General features: G+C 33.7%; 1 protein-coding gene across 3 annotated transcripts in view; it reads right to left on the reverse strand.

Annotated features, from left to right (window-relative positions):
* Positions 1-20,045, reverse strand: part of Nox (NADPH oxidase) — a 53,968-nt gene that overhangs the window by 15,571 nt on the left and 18,352 nt on the right. For 2 of the 3 annotated variants that reach the window (XM_085191045.1, XM_085191046.1), the window contains exons 3-8: positions 2,612-2,706; positions 2,045-2,156; positions 1,537-1,634; positions 863-983; positions 549-699; positions 45-249 (exon numbers count right to left, since the gene is read on the reverse strand). In XM_085191045.1, the coding sequence (XP_085047171.1) occupies positions 45-249; positions 549-699; positions 863-983; positions 1,537-1,634; positions 2,045-2,156; positions 2,612-2,706 (782 nt within the window). Of the gene's footprint in view, positions 1-44; positions 250-548; positions 700-862; positions 984-1,536; positions 1,635-2,044; positions 2,157-2,611; positions 2,707-3,258; positions 3,416-20,045 lie in introns of those variants that run through there. The other variant, XM_085191047.1, reaches the window with a different exon arrangement.

Below are 20,045 nucleotides of genomic sequence, written 5' to 3' on the forward strand. Positions count from 1 at the left end.
ATTCATGCTTATCCCGAGGGTAGGGTCTTGCCAAGGCGACCTACCTTATAGACAAATTCTCTAATAATCCTCCATGTTTATCAAGCTGGTCCCTCAAAGCTTCATAAGTAATGGCGGGACTTCCCCCCGCGTCCTCAAACATGGCGGCCGTCAGCTCCAAGAGCTGTTCCTCCGAAAACTGCATGCCATTTTCAAACATACATGCTCGCAAAACGTGTTGTAGCTCGCGAGGTTGGATGAGACCGTCACCTTTATGAAATGATATTTTTTTTATATAATGCATTATATAATAGAGTGATACGACACTAACTGAACCTATTTTACTATGTTTATTAAACACCATCTTGTTATTCATAACTTTGGATAACGTCTCAGGATTTTTAACCATAGTTTACCACAACAGTAAAAAAGTTTAAAGCCTACCCAGAGGACTTCTATAATAAGCAGTTATTCTACATCTATTTCGTTGATTTATGTATTTTTTTTTAAATTACATGTAATATTATAAAATACAAATAAATAATTTAATTTAAACAAAGTTTACTTACCATCCAAATCGTACACTTTGAATAAAAATCGTATTTTATCTTCGGGCGTCTGACTTCCGAATTTATGCACCGCTTCTATGAACTCTTGATGAGAAATCGTTCCAGAATGGTCTCCATCGAATATTTGGAATACTCGCTCAGTGAAAAAAGGCTGAAATTTTAAATGGCGATACTAAACAAATATTATCTTAATTAAAAAGCTTAGTTAAAAAGCTTGTGATACATTATTAATCATTCATTTAATGTCTTTTTAAAATTATTTCGTGTCATTTATCGTGACGGATGGGCATTGTTTTTAGTTAAATAATACTTACATTCTTAGAAACAACAATTTTCTGAAACTGTTCTCTAGTGATCTCCTTCTGGTCTCCGGCCGTCTGACGGAATAATTGCTCGAGGCGATCTATACTGCACTTGTCGAAGCCTACGTGTGGCCTATTTGTATAGGAAAAAAACGACAATTAATATTTAGAGTAGTTCATAATATCGTATCATTATGGGACAGTGTCTGACTGTAAATGAGATGGTTCTGGGTTCAGGTTCGATTTTTTAGATACACGCTATATCCCAGATTTAGCACGGCAGTCAGAGTGAAATTAATGTCTGTCTATCTGAATGTCTCTGTTCTCCGTTTTCGTGCAATCTTTCAATACATTTTCTACGTGTTGAGAAGCGAAACTGTATACTGCGGTTGTATATGTCTTGTAAACCTTGTTACCAGAAAGAAGACTAATGCCTGAACTACGGTTCCTTGTAATTTAGGTCACCAGATGAATGATGTTACACGAAAGAAGGGCCTTCTTTCGTGTAACATCATTCAAATGAAAAACTTGTTTAGAATAATTATTCGATAATTAATAATTACATACAGTAAAAACATTCTTATCAATTAGAACTGAACCCACAACTGTCGCTCGTTGTCAAACACTGTTTCATTGCAAGTCAGTGGGTTTTTTACTATATCAATAAATATATTGTTACAATATACCTGCAACTCGACACAGCGGTTATAAACTCCATAATTTCGTCGGCTGTCACATAGCCGTCGCCGTCTGTGTCCACTAGCTTTAGTAGTTTATTTGTTATCTAAAATATTAATATAAATTAAAAAAAAACAATATTATTATGTTCACTGAACACAAAGAAACCATAAAAAAATAATAATGGTAAAATATCCGTCTCGATCTATCAAAATTTCAGTCTATAGTCCCAATTTAATTTTTCAATATTTTGATCATCTCTTGGTAGGTTAGGTAGGTAGGGTAGATTCCTCAGAGATGAACCTGTCCTGGTCGATGCGTAATAGTAAAACATTTATACATTCTTTTCAGGTAACACGTAGACGTGTTGGCCATGTGTCCCCACACTAGCCTATCAAAAGACCATACCAATGTTCATTTGAACCCAAGATCCTCGGGAAAAGAGAAACGTGATGATAATATGTAGTTATTTTTTAGCTTTATTTAAATAAAAACCAATCAAAAATCCAAACTTACCACTTTATTTTTCAATATCAATTGAAAAGTATTTAAAGTGATGACGCCGTCTCCGCACAGCACGTACGCGACGCTCTCCACTTGTTCCACGAAATCTAACTCTTTTTCTTCTCTGGAATATAAATTTCATAAATAATTATTTAGCTCTGATAAATGATGTGGCAAAGCACGGCGTTGAGTTCCGCTCATCCACACGCAATGCCTCATGATTTGTGGGGAACGAAAGATTCCCAGATTTCCTATGCATATCCTGTTATGAGCGGGATACCAGTTTCTCGTCAGACGATGTACCTATCGCTAAACCACGACATCCACGAATAAAATGAAAAAAACCTTATATAACGACCGGACGAGGACGAGAATTTGAACCAACGTGTTCTTGCAGAGCCAGGGAATGACAATATTAACTATTTAATATCCTCGAATGGGAATCGAACCCCAACCTATCACTTACAGTCGCACGCTTGTGCCCTTACGCCACGACTGGCCTCATTTATGTAGTAGCTTAACTAAATATTTTGAGTTGATATATTTTGTATTTGAGAAATATACCTAATAGTTAATTACCTCAATCTTTCTTTCAAAAATTCAATCCAATCTTCTTGGACAAGGTGGTCTTGCCGCTCCACGTCGAATAAACGGAATATCCTTTCCAATAGATCCTGAAAACGAAACAAAATAGCGTTATTAAGGTTTATTTATTGTTTATATTTATTCTTATAAAGTTTAAAAATTTTAATATCTATATATCGACAATGCTTCCATATATAAAACAGTCTGGTTTTGGAGTGAGAATGTAGTAAGTATATATGTAAGGAGTATGAATTTGATGTCACCATTTTTTTTTCTGTGCGTACAAGAATATCTTAATTTACATACTTGATATTATTTTATAACTCAAGATAAGGTAATATATTTGTTAAATATGTATTTATTTAAATAGAAAGTATCGTATGTCCTTTATAATATCTCTAAGAATATGCGTAAAGCTTCATGATAATCGGTTGAGTAGTTTTCGTATGAAAGCGTGACAAACAAATTTACATTCACATTTATAATATTAATATTATATACGTATGTACATTGTTGCAAATATAAGATAATAAAGTTTTAATTAAATTATTATTAATATTTATTTTAATTATTATACTAAACAATATGGAAAATAAAAACTATATAAGATAAATATATAATTTAAAAATATTTGATTTTACCTGTAAGTACATAAATACAAGAAAAACTTCGTTGAAATATTTTATCTCCTCACATTACTATTTTTATAGTTAGACAATATTTTGTGAATGTTTCTGCTGCATATTACAACATTTTTATATGAACAAACATTATCCGTACGAGACACTTTTATTAAGACTGTCACATTTTATTTTCAACTACCCTCAGAAAAAATTATGATACATATCGATAATTATAATGTAATTTAAACATAATATATGAGTATCATTGTATTAATACTAAATTTTACAATACAAAAAGCATTATAAGAATCGAAAAAAAAAATACTAGTTCATGGTAGAACATATCTAATATCGTTTTTATTAAGTAGCTAACTAATATCATGATTTTTTTTACTTAAAATAAGAAAGGCATAGAACCTTATTTTAACGAAATTTTATTTTTCAAAATTGTATGTTGAGTAGCAGAACACAACGCCGCGCTTTGTCTTGTTACCTAGACCGAGAAAAGGAAGATATGATCTAAGAAATCATCATTAGCTCTCTTCGTCTACTCACTAAAATACCAGAGACTAAAAAAAAGGAAAAATAAAAATGTCGTACGTCAAATTCAATACGAAATCTCATCGATCATATCAAACAAAACATAACGACCGTCTGTTAACACGTAAACAGGAACGTGTCTCCGTGTGGGCGGCTGTCATCCGTCATCCCCCATCTGCCAACTGTCAGCTGTCAAATTATTAAAATGTCACGTGACAATGACAAGTGGATTGACAGGTCGCGTCTAATTAGTGTCGAATATCGATACTCTGTTGATTCGATGTGATTCTGCTATATCTTATTCTTTAAGTATATTTATTCTGTGGTTTTATATTTACATGTTCATGTTAATTGAAATGAATATTAAGCTTATTATTGTTAAACATATTGGAGCCGATGTGGGGAAGGGGTACAAGCTTGAGAACCATAACGCGACGGTTGGCTTCGATTCCCACTCGATAATATTTTCATTTCTTCGCTCCGATAACAAGACAAATTACGGCGTTGAGTACTGACACTGAACACCGTAGTACCATCAAGTTGCATATTTGGGACATATTTATCTATTGTAAATTGAAATATATAAAAAGTAGCGGAACACATATAGATTTAAAATAATTGTATCTACATATATTATTCAGGCAAATTAACATTTTATTTATTTTCAAAGTGAATACGTATGGCTGCTATAACAGCATATACCTACGTAATTTAAATATACAATTTTCTGAGAAATAATCAATTTATTAATATAAATAATAATAAATAATATAAATAATAAATATTAATATCAAACGGGCATCTCGCAAGACGACAACGTGAGAACATGAAGTCGTGACTTGCTAAAGTGTCGCATCACACGTGAGATGATCATCAACTTAGTAACCCTACTCGTGCTTATAGAGTTAACTTGATTATAAGATTAAAAGCTATACGAGTATGTACCAATGATATCTTACATCCATTGTATATTTAATAAATATTATGATTGTGGGTTCGCTTGCTCTGGTAGACAAACAGCGGCGTTAAGTTCTGCCACTAAACAACGTCGTGGAAACAATTAATTTAGGAATACGTTTTATGTTTTTTGTGATTATTGTTTTATTTTAATTTCATTTTCACTTACTCAAAATAAAAAATTAAGAAAGGATTCTAAAAATACATGTATTATTTGAATATCTTTTTGATACCCCATTTGATGTAGATCGTCGATTTCTTTTTTCATTTCGACTGGCGACTGGTTGTCGTTAGCCTGAATTAGATTACTGACATGTCCTAAGTAACAATCGCAGCCTTAAAACAAGTCGATAGACCTAAGAATCGTTAAATTGGCCAAAGCGTTTGGTCTACGCCACTGGAACACATATACAAACATACACAGACTCAAAAACACATTACTCTCCTTTGTGTCGCGTAGTTGGTTTAGCTATCTACTAGTACAGCTAACTTTAAAGCGGCCACAACTTGCCGACCGAAGTGTATGTACTTATATCTTGTAGGTATATACATATATTCTAGTTCAAAAACTAGGCCACGTCGGTAATTATATGTCTGTATGTAGCCTTCGGTTACGATAATTTGAATTGAAAGCAAAGTGTCGTATAGGCTGTAGGTGTCCCATAAAATCTACATTAATTATTTAATACAAGCTAGTAACGTGTATGAAACTGTTATTAACATAATTGATGTATTTTATGTGATCGCTTACAGTGGGTTATATCAAAATTAATCACATGCAACTGAAAGGGCATTTTACTAAATAAAAATATGAAAGATGAAATTTGAAAACAATTTATGAAAATATGTAGCTTCAATTAAGAAAAGTTTGTTTTAGTTTAGCCATATATTCCGCAAATAGCAGGGTAGGTAGAGGGAACCTAACGTTAAGGCACAATATTATCCACTTTCAACCGAATTTTCGATCCTTTGCGTGTTGAATGGAGGAACATGGGACTTGTTACCAAGGCAAAGAAATGAAAAAAATAATAAATAATAATGATTTATTTCTCCGAGTGGGCATCCAACCCACAACCGTCACGTTTACAGCTACACGCTTGTGCCACTATGCCACGAAGGCCTCATCAGTGTATTATAAATTGCTTAAAAAAATATAAAATAAGGTAAAGGTGTGCCTTGTGCTACAATTTGATGTAATAAAAATATATAATCGATATTAAAATACCTTACAAATAAAATTTCATACAAGGCAATTTAATATTTTGGCCACGAAATTTGCCTTTCATTTCATAAGCTTATTTTACATACAATTTTCCAGTGTTATAATATTAGCTTAGATAGTTTGGCGTTATTGTCTTACTGATGAAGGAATGAAAAAACTGATTGTGGATTCAAATCGGGATTTTTTATATTAATGTTACTAGGGTATTGCTGTATATTATTTACATTACAAAAAATATCATTATTGAAAAAAATATAAGAATACTATAAATATAATTTAATAGATACGGTATATTACAGGAAAAAAATTATTACAAAGATATATTTACAGTTAATATCATATCTATGAGATACATATAATGAATACAAACATCTGCAAACTTAAACTTGTAAAATCATAAAATTTTAATAACAGTTTTTTTATTCTAGAGTTAAAGCTAAGAACGGAGTGTCCTAACACTAGGTTTCCTCTGTCTACCCTACTATGCAGGAAGAAGCGTGAAGCTTTTTTAAGAATTCGAATTTACAACCATCTAAGCATTATTTTCACTACTGAGCTACAATAACTATGACATAAGTATAGCATTAATCGCAAAACGACAAGATAGCTGTCAAAACCACTATAAACTGAAACTGTATTTACATGCAAATTGCAGCACTGTCTATTATGAAGGGACAGCTTAATGTATGTGATTATCATAATGTGTAATTGGGTTGTAGGGTAAATTATGTGCTTTGAGTTATGCCGCCGTCTGTTTTATTTCTCAAAGAAAACAAACAAAAAAATATAAATAAACTAGCGGACGCGCGCAGCTTCGCTTGCACCCTTAGGGGAAGAATTCTAGAAAACCATGAAACACGTGTTCAATTAAATATAAGAATCGGTGCCGATTGAATTTTTTTTCCATACAAACTCTCAACCCCTATTTCACCCCTTTAGGATTAAAATTTTTCAAAATCCCTTCTTAGTGGATGTCCAGATTACAAAAGTAAACATTTGTCCAAATTTCACGTTTCTGCCATCAGCGGTTACGGCTGTGCGTGCCTCAGTCAGTGAGGACAAGTCCTTTTATATATATTGATTATTTTCATACTCATCGCAAAGAAAATTGAGAAATGAGAGTGGCAAAAGAGAGAATCATTTAGCACTATCTAATCTCTGTTTACCCTGCTATGTTGAAAAAACTACTTTTCTTATTTTTAATAATCTTGTTATTAAAACCCAATGAAATCAATTCTTATATAAATTTTAATATCATATAATATGGTAATTATTAGTTAAGAGTAAATTCACTTATAAATAATATTACAAAGATGAAATTTACAACCGGATGTGGTCCACACTATCGGATATGAACATCCGGTCGGTGACGGATATTGAATGAAGGCATTTACATAAATCTGTTTAGAACAGGTGTTGTTTTGACCTCATTTTTATGGACTTTAATTATAAAATTACGATAAAAAAATGTGTTCTGTAAAACTTATTACTTGAATAAATTTAGATTATTTATTGATTTATCTGTTATTTTTTTTTCAAGTTTTAAACTTTGTCTTGTGATTATTAGGACAGACAGCGGAACGTCTTAAGATACTCCGCTTGGTCCAATTATCAAGATCTTGCGAGTGGCGAGGATTAACGTCGCGCTTTCTATACTTACTAAAGTGAGGAAAATTTACTCGCCCGGGTGGGAAACGAATCTACAAGTCTCGCGGTTACTGCCCTCAACGACTCCGCTGAGTTCCGCTTCTCAAGACGCACCATCTCAAAAATTTTGCGACGAGTAGAGGATGGAGTGTGTTAACACCAGGTTTCCTCTGCTTACCGTCCTGTATAAGGTATACAGCGTGAAGTAAAAAATAATTCCACTAATGAGAACATAACACAGGAATTGAACACTCAACTCTCGGTTATACAGTTAAACTGAGCTACAAGGGCATAGATATTTTCAATGTTCTGTGGATGATTAATTTCACCTTACGCAATGCAAAGATAGACAAACCCCTTTGCCGATATAAATACTCTGTGCGTGACCTAATGATTAACCTCGATCTGGTAAGGTAGACTTGCGACTAGCTTTTTTAAGTGTATGATTTAAAATAATTAAACTTTTATCTTAAATTTGACACTTATTTACATTAGATATTGTTTAATAGAGATGAAAAGATCATAAAAATATTTTATTTGAGTGTATACATAATTATACTGTCAGTTAACATCATTTTAAATAAAGAAGAACATGCTTGGATGAAAATTCAACAGTTCATTCTTCACGCACCAAATTTTTGATATAGTGCGTCTTGATTAGCAGATCTCAACGCCGCACATTGTTTTCTAACCAGAGTGAGGAAATAAAAATAATACATTACTCCAAGTGGGAGTCGAACTCACAACCGTAGCATTTTAAACGAGTCGCTGTCCACACCACGACTGCCTCCATACATAATTATAAAGCTTATTTGTTGTTCACAAAAAACTCTATAATTATATGTAATTTCTTGAATATTAGTCAGAAACCCTAATTTCCAGATATTTTTTGAGAAATTGCATGTGAGAAACAATTGTCTTGGCGCTAGTAACGCAAGTCTGCACTACCCCGTAGTATGATTAAAAGTACAATGACATGTCGGTGCGCTATTGTCATCAGATCTCACTCGTAGAGCCGTTACTTTGACACGGTTTAGATGATAATCTCTATAGAGGCTTACAGATCTTAAGCATTTGTAAATAAGATACTAATACCCTATTTGTAATATTTTATTTGTATTTGTGTACATATTTTGTTTTTTTTTTAGCTTCACTCTGTTCGTATATAGAAAAAGGAAAAATAATTTTAAGACACTTCGTTAGGAGTTTTTTGTTTAATTTTCGAAATATTGCATGTTTAGTGGTGAAACCCAATGCAGCGCTCGCTTGCCAGCGTGAGGAAACGAAAATAATTAATTCCTGAGAGAATGTTAAATGCGTATTGCCTTGCATGATGCCTACTAAATCACTCTACTAGTGTCGCCTTCGAAATAGGTGCTAAGAATATATTGAGGATAGTTCTAGTCCTTTAGCAAACTTTAAAGTTTCACTCTTATACCTCTCACTCCTATTTCATTTAAATGCTATCATTTAAAATATATAGGTACCTTTTACAAATCAGAAATTTCAAGTTTTATTTAAAACAATGTACGTAACGCAATGTAATCTAAACTACTAGCGAGGATGTCACAATGAGAATAAAGAAGAACGTGCACGAACCATGTGAGGTTTAGGTATGTCAAGAGAATGAGTTGTAAAAGAATGGCGAAAACTGTTTATGAAGCAAGACTGATACCCTGGGATCCGGCCGTTGAATCCTGCATATACGAGTTTTCTTAATTAAACCTATATTAATGAATAATACATGATTAGTAGAACAGATTACACCTGGGTTGCCTGGAAGAATCCTGCCGCAATCACCTTTAACTACATTTTTTCGTAACTCGTTTTTGGAGAAAATTGCACCAATACGTTTTTTATATGAATCGCACATCATTTGAAAGATAATCCCATAAGGAATTGGAAAATTAAGGGTTGCCAGCTCTCAGTCTGCCGCAAGTCTAGGGTTGCCAGGTTTAAACATGTCACTAAATGTTAATAATTTGCACTCATGTGTTTTTTTAATGAATTATATATCAAATTAAAGCTTATTTTTTTCTGAACACTATAAAACAGGGTTGCCTGGAAAATTCCTGCCGCAAACAGGGGTTGCCAGCGTTGGAAATATTTTATTCCGGTTCCGTTTGACTATGAGAATAGACGATGAAATGCGCGGTCTGCCTTATGTTTTAAAGTAAAATATTATATAATAGAAGAATGAATCTTATTTTGAATTTTAAAATTGAATCTTAAAATCAATGTTTATTCTAATTGTTCACCTGTTAAATGATGATTTTAATCATATTAAGTACACGCAGAAAACTATTTAAAGATCATGGGGCAGAAGAAATCATCCTTATTTTTAAAGTAAAATAATGAATCTATAATATTGAGTCTTTGCAAAATCTATTTTCTAAATACTAATATTTATTTATTAATTTAAATTACCTTATTTATTATTTTTGAAACAATTAAATTATCTAGTTAAATAAATGTTTACAAATATTGATCTACTATAAACTATTAATATATATACATATACATCATGTTCCCTTAATATAATGAAGGGTGACCATTATTGCGGATATTTTTTTTATTAATTATATTGAAAAATACATTTCAATGAACTCTCTCTCTTCGTCCTCTACTTGTTTGATTTGACAATGCTTGCCGCAATTTTTTTTTTCTCACGCAATTTTTAATAATTTGCATAGGAAAGAAATATATATAATAGAATTATAATAAACAAAACTAAGTTAGCAAAATAATTCGAAGAAAATCCGACAGTAATGCCGACTAATAAACGCTATTTACGGTTTATGACCAAGAGTCGGCAAATATCAATTAGTTGGCTATTTTTTACTATAGATAAACATTTTGCGGCGCGATACAAAGCAAACCAAATGCAATAATATTATTTTCGAAGATGTATTGTTTCTAAATGCAATAAAAGTGCAGATGGCCAAATGAGTTTTTTTTTCTTTTTAGTTTTTTTAGTTCCCACTCCTGCAGCCGCACCTGCAACCGCGGCCCGAACAGTTTGGCTTCCGAAGCGGTCACTCAACCACGCTCCAAGTGGCCCGAGTGATTCACTTCGCCGCAGCAGCAGCCAACAGGAAGGAGAGTGCATGTGCAGCCTTCCTGGACGTCGCCGGCGCCTTCGACCGCGTCTGGCACCCAGGCCTTCTGAAGAAAATCCTCCGCACCGGAACCCCGCACCACGTCGTCGCCGTCCTAGCCGCCTTTCTCGACGGCAGGACCTATCGCGTCAGAGTGGAGAGTGCAGTTTCCCGCAGCCACCTGATCGCCGCCGGGGTACCACAGGGCAGCTCTCTATCCCCTGCCCTGTATGCCCTCTACACGGACGACATCCCGGTAGAGCAGGGCTCGATGTTGGCGCTCTACGCCGACGACATCGCCCTGCTCGCGAAGAGCCTGACGCCCGTCCACGCCGCCACCAAACTCCAGCGAGCACTCGACCTGCTTCCCCGCTGGCTGTCGGAGTGGAGGCTCATCCTCAGCGTGGCTAAAACCCAGACAATACTGTTTGGAGGCCACCTGAGATTCCCTCCTCCGCTGCGCCTGCTGGGCGAGCAGGTCCCCTGGAGCAAGGAGATCACCTACCTGGGCGTAACCATTGACAGGAGGTTGCAGATGTCCAGGCAGGTGAAGAAGGCCGCTGCTGCTGCCAAGGTGGCGCTATACCACCTCCGCCCGCTGCTGCGCTCCAAGTTGCCGCTACGCACGAGACTTGCCTTATACAAGTCATACGTGAGGCCACACCTCACATACGCCGCCCCGGCCTGGTACGCGCTTGCAAGTGCGCCCCAGCGCAAGGTCCTACAGGTGGTCCAAAACGTTGCCCTCCGGCGCGTCACCCAGGCTCCCTACTACGTTCGGAACACCACCATCCAGCGCGACCTCAGAATAGAGAGCCTGGAGGTACACATCGGCCGGCTTGCGCGCAACGCATACAGCCGCGCCGATGCATCGGACCACCCACATCTCCAGGACATCGCGCCATGGCATACCAGGCCACCGGACAGGATGCGCCTACCAAGGGATATCCTCACCCTACCCAACTCCGCCTCCTGAGCTGCCCCTTCGGTCGCTGGTCGCCTAAGCTGGGCCTCTCACGGGTAACCGTGAGTCTCACCTGGCTTGGCTGACCGCCCAGGGGGCATACAGCTCATCCCTTCACCATGACTCCCCCCCCCCCCAGTTAACCCCCCAGTTAACCCGATTCCCCCTTGGCTCCCAGGCCATCCCCCAATGACGCGGCTATTGTAATAGCCGCCGCGAGACACCGCAGAAGAAGGGCAACCGCCCTGTACTGCTTCCCGGCGCAAGCGCCGGACGAAAGAAATCCCACGACGAGTTGTTTTTGAGCATATTACTTAGTTACTTACCTTAGTTACTTGACAAAAATGAAGATGTGTTTTTTGTGCGGCAGGAGTGAAAATGTGATAGAATTTAACAAGGAATCTCTCCAAAAGTGTAAAATTATGTTATTGTTTCGCCAAAAAATGAATTTTAAATACAGTGACATTTTTTTAAATAGTGACACAATGCACAGTTATCATTTACAGTATTACAAAAAGTTCATTGTTTTAAAACAAAAATATAAAGAAGTATTTTTTAATTATTTTCTAATGCAAAACGTTAGTATACTTTAATATTTAATATTATATAGTTTAATAAAATGTAGACAATTGTGGCCGTGGGAGTTGCCTCAGTTTTGATTATACTAAGTTAGGGACGTTAGTGAGTGATTACGCTTTATTATAATTATAAGAACAATTCTTTCAGACCTAAATACCTTAAAAACTATCAGCATAGACGGAGAAGTTCTTGCTAGCGACATTTTTTAATCTATATTTTTTAATAGTTTTTATTAGTTGAATAGTTTTCATTTACTTTGCAAAAACGTAAATATTCGTACCAAAAAGATGGGCGCCATAGTTTTTTCTTCGGATACGGACGGCGTTGTCAAATCAAACAAGCAGAGGGCGAAGAGAGAGAGAGAGATTGTTTATTGAAATGTAATTTTCCACATTTTCTTAATTAATAAAAAAAATATCCGCGATAATTGTCACCTCTCATTATATTAAGGAAACATGTTGTAATTAATACCTTATAGTAGATCGATATTTGTAAACATTTACTTAATTAAATAATTTAGTTGTTTTAAATAACCCTTTTATTTAACTAAATATTATTATTTATAAAATAAATTTTGCGAAGACTCAATATTATGGATTATTATTTTACTTGAAAAATAAGAATGATTTCATCTTTAAATAGTTTTCTGCGTGTACTTAATATGATTAAAATCATCATTTAACAGTTGAACAATTAGAATAAACATTGATTTTAAGATTGACCTTCTATTATTTAATATTTTACTTTAAAACATAAGGCAGACTGCGCATTTCATCGTCTATTCTCATAGTCAAACGGAACCGGAATAAAATATTTCAAACGCTGGCAACCCCTGTTTGCGGCAGGAATTTTCCAGGCAACCCTGTTTTATAGTGTTCAGAAAAAAATAAGCTTTAATTTGATATATAATTCATTAAAAAAACACATGAGTGCAAATTATTAACATTTAGTGACATGTTTAAACCAGGCAACCCTAGACTTGCGGCAGACTGAGAGCTGGCAACCCTTAATTTTCCAATTCCTTATGGGATTATCTTTCAAATGATGTGCGATTCATATAAAAAACGTATTGGTGCAATTTTCTCCAAAAACGAGTTACGAAAAAATGTAGTTAAAGGTGATTGCGGCAGGATTCTTCCAGGCAACCCAAGTGTAATCTGTTCTACTAATCATGTATTATTCATTAATATAGGTTTAATTAAGAAAACTCGTATATGCAGGATTCAACGGCCGGATCCCAGTCTATGAGTAGTAACAGAGGCAAGTTCAGACTTCGGTTGACCTTTAAGAACATAGTATTTATGATACTGAATGAAAGTCTCATAAAAAGCACGAGGATTTCCGGAGGCGTGTCTGTCTGAATAGGTTGATGACAGTGGATGAAGAGAAAGAAGTATGCAGTGATAAAGCGTAAATCTAAAAACAATTCTAAATAAGTAGAATAAGATGAAGTTTACGATATGTCACTAGAGTTTCTCCATCAAATCGCTGTAAATTCATGGAGTCAGTAGAAAAACAATTTTAATGAACACATTAAATAAGGCCTAACTAGCTATAAGGGGAGAGCAAAAAGGTCTCGTTTAAAGTGAAATCCACGGCCCAGCATCTGTCGCGGGGACGTAGAGACAGTAAACACACGTACGATAGGTTTAGTTAGACGTTGCTATTTATGGTGACACCTAAATGTATGGCACTAAGAACAGGAGTAAAGCAGAAGGGACATTAGGACCTGTTGATAGTATTTTATAACTTTTAAGATTTTTATATAATAAAATAAACAAAAAAATTAATGTTAATCCTTTGTCTACGAGTATTTATCAATTTAAGAAAATATTAACAGCCTGGTTATTATCATTGAATTACGACGCTACAGAAGCCTTAATGGATTCTAATACATAAACCTACCTACCTAAACTTATGCCTACACACACACATACATATACATTCGCACACACACACTCACACATGCGTCCACACTCGCGCGTTCTCACATGTACACCCACATACATGCACCCTCAAACAAATCGTCTTGCCCGTATTTTTACTTGTTTTTTTATTTTTACTTGTATTTTTGTTTTTATTGTTATTTAAGATTAAGTTACGTTTAAACTTGGATATATATTGATATTGTATAGATATTTATTTCCACAAATGTATGAAGTGTTAAGGAAGAGCGGGGCCACCTTACACAAGTACTAGTTTTACTAGTAACTTAATAGGTTGGTCTCATTACTTCACACAGGTAAAGAAAATGTGAAACTGAAATAAATATATATTTTTTTTTTTTATATAACCGACTTCTGTAATAATAGAAAGTTATTAATTCGACTGTATTTTTTTTAGTAGTTTTTTTTTGAGGATTATAAAATCAGTTTTTTTTCTAATTTTGTTGATGTATTTCAATATTCAATTAAATTAATGACAAATCTAAATAAACATAGGTTGGCGCTTGAACTCACAACTAAATGAATGCTACATTTATTTTAATTTAGCTGTAAAATAAATATAAATTTCAAATAGTTGCGTTCCAATCCGAGCATCAACATCCAAAAGAGTTGATTATGTAGTATGTTTTCTTTCAGTTGGATGTTAAGCTTAAGTCTTAGTATGACAATAAAAAATATTTTTTAAAATTTTAAATGGAAAAATTAAGGCTTAAGATTTAAACGAGTGGGTAATCAATGTTTTATTTAAATTATAATTCTCATGTAATACATATTAAACAAACGTCAAAAATTTCAAGTAACAAACGTATGGTGCGTTTAGTAAATTGTCTACCTACAATCAACCAAATTAACATAGACTAATATCAATAAAAATATAAATTCTCGAGGCAAAAGGAAGGGCAGAGATGTCTTGAGATTCTTTGAAAAATATGTGTGGGTACAATTATTTCACATATATACCATTTCTATATTGGTGGTGTTCTTGGTGTTTGGTCGACAGGACGTCTTGTTAGGTGAACTAATGAGAGGTTGCACAGTACGCATTATTTACGAGTATATTTTATAGCTTAGAAATTTAGATAGGGATGGCAAAACTATAAAATATTTTGTTGTTATAAAGATATATTTTTTTATTATAAATTTCGAATTGATTTACGAATAATTAAGTGCTTAAAGTAAGCAGAGTTGGAAGTTCCAACCACTTGTAAATTACAGATAAATAAATTTGAAGAGTTTGTTTTTGCTTTCAAAACTTACTGATTCTGCAATGCAATATTTTTGTCCTGAATCTATTTACGTGAGGTAAAAAAAGTTCAAGAATTTTATTTACTCTACCGCACCTAATCTTATGTCTTCAATCTCAATACAAAGATCTAAATCATTCTAGGCCTTCCTTTATAAATAATGGAATCATTCAGGTCATCAAACAAAAATATTATGAGTCATACATTCATTTAGTGGGTGTCACCTCTTGAAACATATGTACATTGTACAGGTAACAGCGGAGCAGTTGCACAACTCACATATTGATATACATTGATCTTTACATGACAAATGATCTGGTCGGCCCCTGGACTATAATTAAAATCTTATCTGTGATTAATTTATATATTTCTAAATATAATGACAGTCTTAATAGAATATGGTACAATATATCATTAGTATTTCAATAGTATCTTTTCTTATATATATTTTTAAATAGAAGTATTCGTGTATTGATAGTTCAAGTTTCCTCATAGTCTTTTTATTAATATTTTTTTTCATGAAACTTAGAATTGTTGCGGACAGATTGACTAACAGGATTTTTGGCTAATAAACCATATAATTTATTTTAAAAATAATCTAATTCAGAGAAATAAGGTGAGACAAAAATTGAATCCTACTACTACATTTATAAAATAAAAATACATCATTACTGATTAACCGAAAGATAACGTATAGACGAAACCACAGCAAAGGAAAATTGAAATTAGGCATTTAAGTAGGTAGGGAGTGTAGAGGAGCATCAAGAGAGAATTTCTAGAAATTTCTAATTTACGTTTTGAAGTCGACGCAACCAAAGTAGCGAAAGACGACTAGTTCAGAATAAAGACCGCAGTAATTATTGTCGTAATAACAAAAGTCCCCTTCATTAAAAATCCAAGGCGGGGCATTACATTTGAAATGTTTATTTATACACGACCATTGGTTGTATCTGACCTTAGCTCTATAAAGACAAAGTGACCAATAATACGAATTTACAGCGGTGAATGTAAGGTTAGCGTTTGATTGACAGATACTATATTAGATTTACTATTAGTAAGTAGATGTCGTCGAGGCGCAGTGGTTAAGTGTCGAATAACGCACGTGATAGTTGTGGATTCGATAATTTTGTTTTGCAAATAAAAGTGCTTATATTTTAATTTACATTATAAAAATGGATATTCTTTTGATTTTCAATAATAAATAATAAATTTGATTTGATTTTTGAGCGTTTTATTCGTTTATTTTTAAATAAACTCTACTTTTGAGAAAAGTTATTATCAATTAAATTATAAATAAGAAATTATAATATTTAATTTGTAATTTTTCGGATTTATTCCTTTTTTGTTGTTGTGTTACTTTAAATGGTTAATTACTAAGCTTAAGACTAGACCTAGATTTGTTATTTATTTCAGCTTCTTCCAAACGATCTCCAGAAAAATATTATTTACATACACATAGAGAGACAGATAGACTAACAGATGGACAATAAAGTGATGATATAAGGGTTCCCTTTTAGATTACGTAACCCTAAAAAACTAGGAAGGCAAAAAGAAATAAGTAGCAAAAGTTCTTGCTCTACAAGTGACTCTACACGTGTATTTAAATCGTACCGCCTTTACGTCCATTGTGATTTTGTTTAAGACGAGTTATGTTAATGTCGACACTATTGAAGCGGTACCTTTCTAACTTGGAGTTAGTAAAAATTTTGTATTAAAATGTTATACTAGAAGAATTGGCTTAGGTGATCTTTCTCTACCATGCCATGAGGAACTTGGACCTGTCTAAAGTCTTTTTTAGAAAATATAAAAAAATTGGAACGGGACTCCAACCCGAGACTCTTGGAACCATCCAGCGCTCTGACCACTAAGCCATACGCTCTCCAGCTAGGTCCAAATTTCTATACGGTTCTTGTTTTATCTCATATTAAAGATTTAAACCATGTATTACTTCGGAAACGAAAGATATTAATAGCCTATCACATATATAAATGTAAAATTAATTCAGTATCATTAGCGTAAGTAAAGTAACAAATAATCAACATAGGAGCTGGAGCGTGTGCTATAAATTTCAATAACGAGCTGTCTACTCGCTTATTAGTTCTAGACCTGATTTAAGACCTAACCTGTTGAAGTCTAGAATAAGAAATCTATGCTTATATTCTAGAAGAGTTTGTTTGGTTGCGCTTATCTCAGGAACTACTAGCTTGAATTGATTTTGTTTTGTGTTTAGAGATACACCGTGAAACCAAAAAAATAAATAAAAAAATGTACAGTGTTTCTCTGTAACACACATATCTGGCAACATCGATCAATATCTCGCTAATAAGCGGCCGGTTTTCCATAAAAAGTATATAATTAAAACTATCAATCACTTCGAAGGTATGGTGAGACCAGTTGCTAAAGTATGTGATACACAAAAAATAATCCTTTTTTAAATTGGTTATGTAGTTATGCTAAACATAAATAATAAAAAAAAAAATAATTTATAATAAAAAACATAATGGTACTCTAGATTTTGACGTGGTCATTACAAATTTTGTCTGTAAATAAATAATATAAAAAAATTAAAACGCAATGTGTAAATAATCTTCCTATAGTAAATATTTACAAGAACTTTTTCATTTAGGATGCATCACAAAAATTTTAGTTCACCAATGATATATATAAAAGTAAAAAAGTCATTTGACTTATTTTTAGGAGAAACAAACAATTAATTTTCAAATTATAAAACCTTTAAGAAACTGAAGGCTTAAATATTTCATAAAAATTTAAACTTCATCTGCACGCGATTTTTTGAAAAATGTTCTTGACAGACCGACAGACAGATGGATTAAAAAGTAATCCAAAAATGTACCTCAAAAGAAAAAAAACGTAGAAATTGATAAAAACCTATGAAGTTTCCTTTTCCTGTTTATAAAAAACATTAATTCATACTATTGAACACTTCATCGGGCTCGTTCACCGCACTCATAACAACTTGGCGCTTAATTAGAAAATAACTAGCGTTGCTTATAACTTTTCTTAATTGGAACTATGCGTTGTGAAAAAGCTATAAGCTTTAAAAACGTGAGACAAATATACTACATATATATAAAGAACAAATTTATAAATCTATCTTGTATATATATAAAATCGAAAAGTCACTCACTCATCAAGAAATCTCAGAAACTACCAGTGCTAGGAATCTCAAATTTTGCATACAAGTTATTTATAGGACGTAGGTGCTCGCTAAGACGGGAATTTGCAATATTCGACTTCTAAGGGGTTGTTTTTGGGGTTGAAAGTTTGTATGAAACTTCGTTACTACAAATGCTAGGAGTCTCAAATTTTGCATGAACGCAAATTTGCAAATTTGCATGCAAATTTTGCACTTATAAGGCGTAGGTACTCATGGAGACAGAAATTAATAATAATGTAGTTCACGCAGACGGAACCGCGGGTGGGCCGCTAGTTATTTATAACGTTCCGCACCTCAAAAAAAAAACGAGACCCGTATAGAATCATTTTAATTTCCATCTATCTACACAAAAAAAAATTACCGCAATATAAAGCTTCCGTATCTATCTATAGTTTATACTTAATTTATGCCATAACAATGACCAAACACCAATATTAAATATTAAAAGCTTTAGCCATGCTTTTAACATTTATAATCCTACTTTTTATCTAGTACTTAGTGCCAACGGAATTATAAAAAGAGGTAAGTGCAACTATAAGTACTAAACGGCACATAAAATTATACAAACAGTGTTAGAAAATTACTAATAAGGAATCCATTTGAACTCAATGCCATATTAGCGAGAGCTATAACAATTTGTTTTATTGCTAATATTTTCTCTGGAATATTTTCTTGAAACCATCTTGGCGCGGCGGCACAAGCGTGTGTTTATAAACGCGACGGTTGTGAGTTGGAATTAAATTATATATTTAATATTTTCATTTCTTCGCTCCAGTAACAAGACAAAGCGCGGCGTTTAGTTCCGCCACTCAACAAGCAGTTTCTCAAAATTGGGAGGAAGGTGAGAATTGAGATTGGCCGGCGTTATGCCTCACACAAGTAGGAATCGAACCAACTGTCGCCGGCCTCAGCCTCACAGCTAGGACACCTATAGAATTAAATGTAAGAATAACAGTCTATTCAACACAATATATTAAAAAGGTATAACCATAAATACACTCGATTTATTGACGAACGTTATATCGACGCTTCTTGAATCATTCAATAGAGTATCTTTTATTTCATGTCATAAGAAGAATTGCCAATATAGCATTTAAAAGGTGAAAGCGATAAATTAAAAATAAGTGGGTTACTATATTTGTCTTTATTTAATTTATTTCTAGGAAAAAAATATATTAATTCGGATCAATGGATCCTGAGATTAGCGCGTTCAAATAAACAAATTCTTCAGGCTTATGATATTACTATAGATTAAAAGCATATATTACTATTAGGATTATTGTAATCAATACATATATATTACTAGCGGCCCGCACGCGGCTTCGCCTCCGTGAACTACTTTATTATTAATTTCTATCTCTATGAGTACCTACGTCCTATAAGTGGACCTCCATGCAAAATTTGAAACTCCTAGCATTTGTAGTAACGAA

Source organism: Heliconius melpomene, chromosome 10 (assembly GCF_056956725.1).
Source record: "Heliconius melpomene rosina isolate 202511_hmr_F chromosome 10, ASM5695672v1, whole genome shotgun sequence".
Classification (NCBI taxonomy): Eukaryota; Metazoa; Arthropoda; class Insecta; order Lepidoptera; family Nymphalidae; genus Heliconius; species Heliconius melpomene.